Below are 1227 nucleotides of genomic sequence, written 5' to 3' on the forward strand. Positions count from 1 at the left end.
GGCCATTAGTGTGAACAAGAATCAGTCCCCAAGGATGTTTTACACTGCCAGAACACCACAAAGGAGCCTTAGTATAAGTGAGAATCAGATTCTTAGTCTTTTCTTACACCCATTTGAGAGAATATAGCATCTTTGAAAGCTAGTAGGACAGGCCTCCTGGTACCGTGAGCCAAATTCTACCTTCATTTTCTCGCACACTTCTCATCCCTGTAGGCATCTCCAAGAGAAGATGACACTGCAAGTAGAAAGCATGCCTGTTTATTTACTTTATTACAATACTCAACTATCTGGACAGAGCAAAATTCCTACACAGACACAGATTGACATGAGTTATTGAAAACGGCAGTGCTTACCCTCATGAGGTGTGCATATTCCAAAGATGATCTCATCTTCTATGTGCTTCAGAATATCAAACTTCTCAACGTAAAAAACCAGCTCACGCTTCCCACTAATCTCTTCCAGCTGAGTTTTATTTGCATTAAACACCCCAACAGAGTAGATAATAACACCTTGATCACGTAGGGTTTTTGCTGGACCTTTTACTTCATCCTGCGCTTCCCCATCTGTAATCAGGATAAGAATCTTTTTGACAGCCGGACGTGCACCTTTGGGAGGCTTGAAATAATCAGCTACAAATGTCAAAGCGCCTCCTGTTAGTGTATTTTCCCCTATAAGAGACATTCTAGCAATAGCACTGAAAATGTCACTTTTTGAAGAGTATCGGTCAAGCTGGAACTCTTCCTTCTGTCTGTCACTGAACTGGACGACCCCAACCTGCACTCGGTCTGTGCTGATGTCAGATTTGTTCACCAGTTCTCTCATAAAGTTTTTCATTTTCAAAAAGTTCTCTCGTCCTATGCTTCCAGAGCTGTCCACTAGAAACATGATGTCAGCTGTCATTTCTTTGCAGGCTATAGAAGAAAACATTTATATTAGTATAACCCAGGCTGTACATTAAAAATAAGTAAATAGACTTAACTGGGGCAGGATGATCTGGGATAGAAGGTGGGTGCTAAGATTTCTGGCTGTGCTGGGTAAATGGGGGAATAGTGAGGTAGGTGGATGGGTGCTGTCTGAAGAATAGCTGGGATGAGGAGCCTGGGGCCAATACTGGGCCCTCTCTCACATTCTGTTACTGCCTCCTCCTCCAGTTGCTGCTATGCATTAGAATAGGGCTACCATATTTCCACAAGCAAAAAAGAGGACACTGGGGGGAGGAGCCCCACC

General features: G+C 43.4%; 1 protein-coding gene across 1 annotated transcript in view; it reads right to left on the bottom strand.

Moving 5' to 3' along the window:
* Positions 1-353: 353 nt before the first annotated feature.
* The window catches only part of LOC112117334 (collagen alpha-6(VI) chain-like), a gene marked incomplete at its 3' end in the record, with an annotated part of 7964 nt that continues 7090 nt past the window's right edge, over positions 354-1227 (bottom strand). Inside the window, exon 5 of the mRNA XM_029913826.1 lies at positions 354-911. Coding sequence (XP_029769686.1) covers positions 354-911 — 558 coding nt within the window. The remainder of the gene's footprint in view (positions 912-1227) is intronic.

The sequence above is a fragment of the Terrapene carolina genome, unplaced genomic scaffold, assembly GCF_002925995.2.
Source record: "Terrapene carolina triunguis isolate 2854851 unplaced genomic scaffold, T_m_triunguis-2.0 Scaffold942, whole genome shotgun sequence".
In the NCBI taxonomy this organism is placed as follows: domain Eukaryota; kingdom Metazoa; phylum Chordata; order Testudines; family Emydidae; genus Terrapene; species Terrapene triunguis.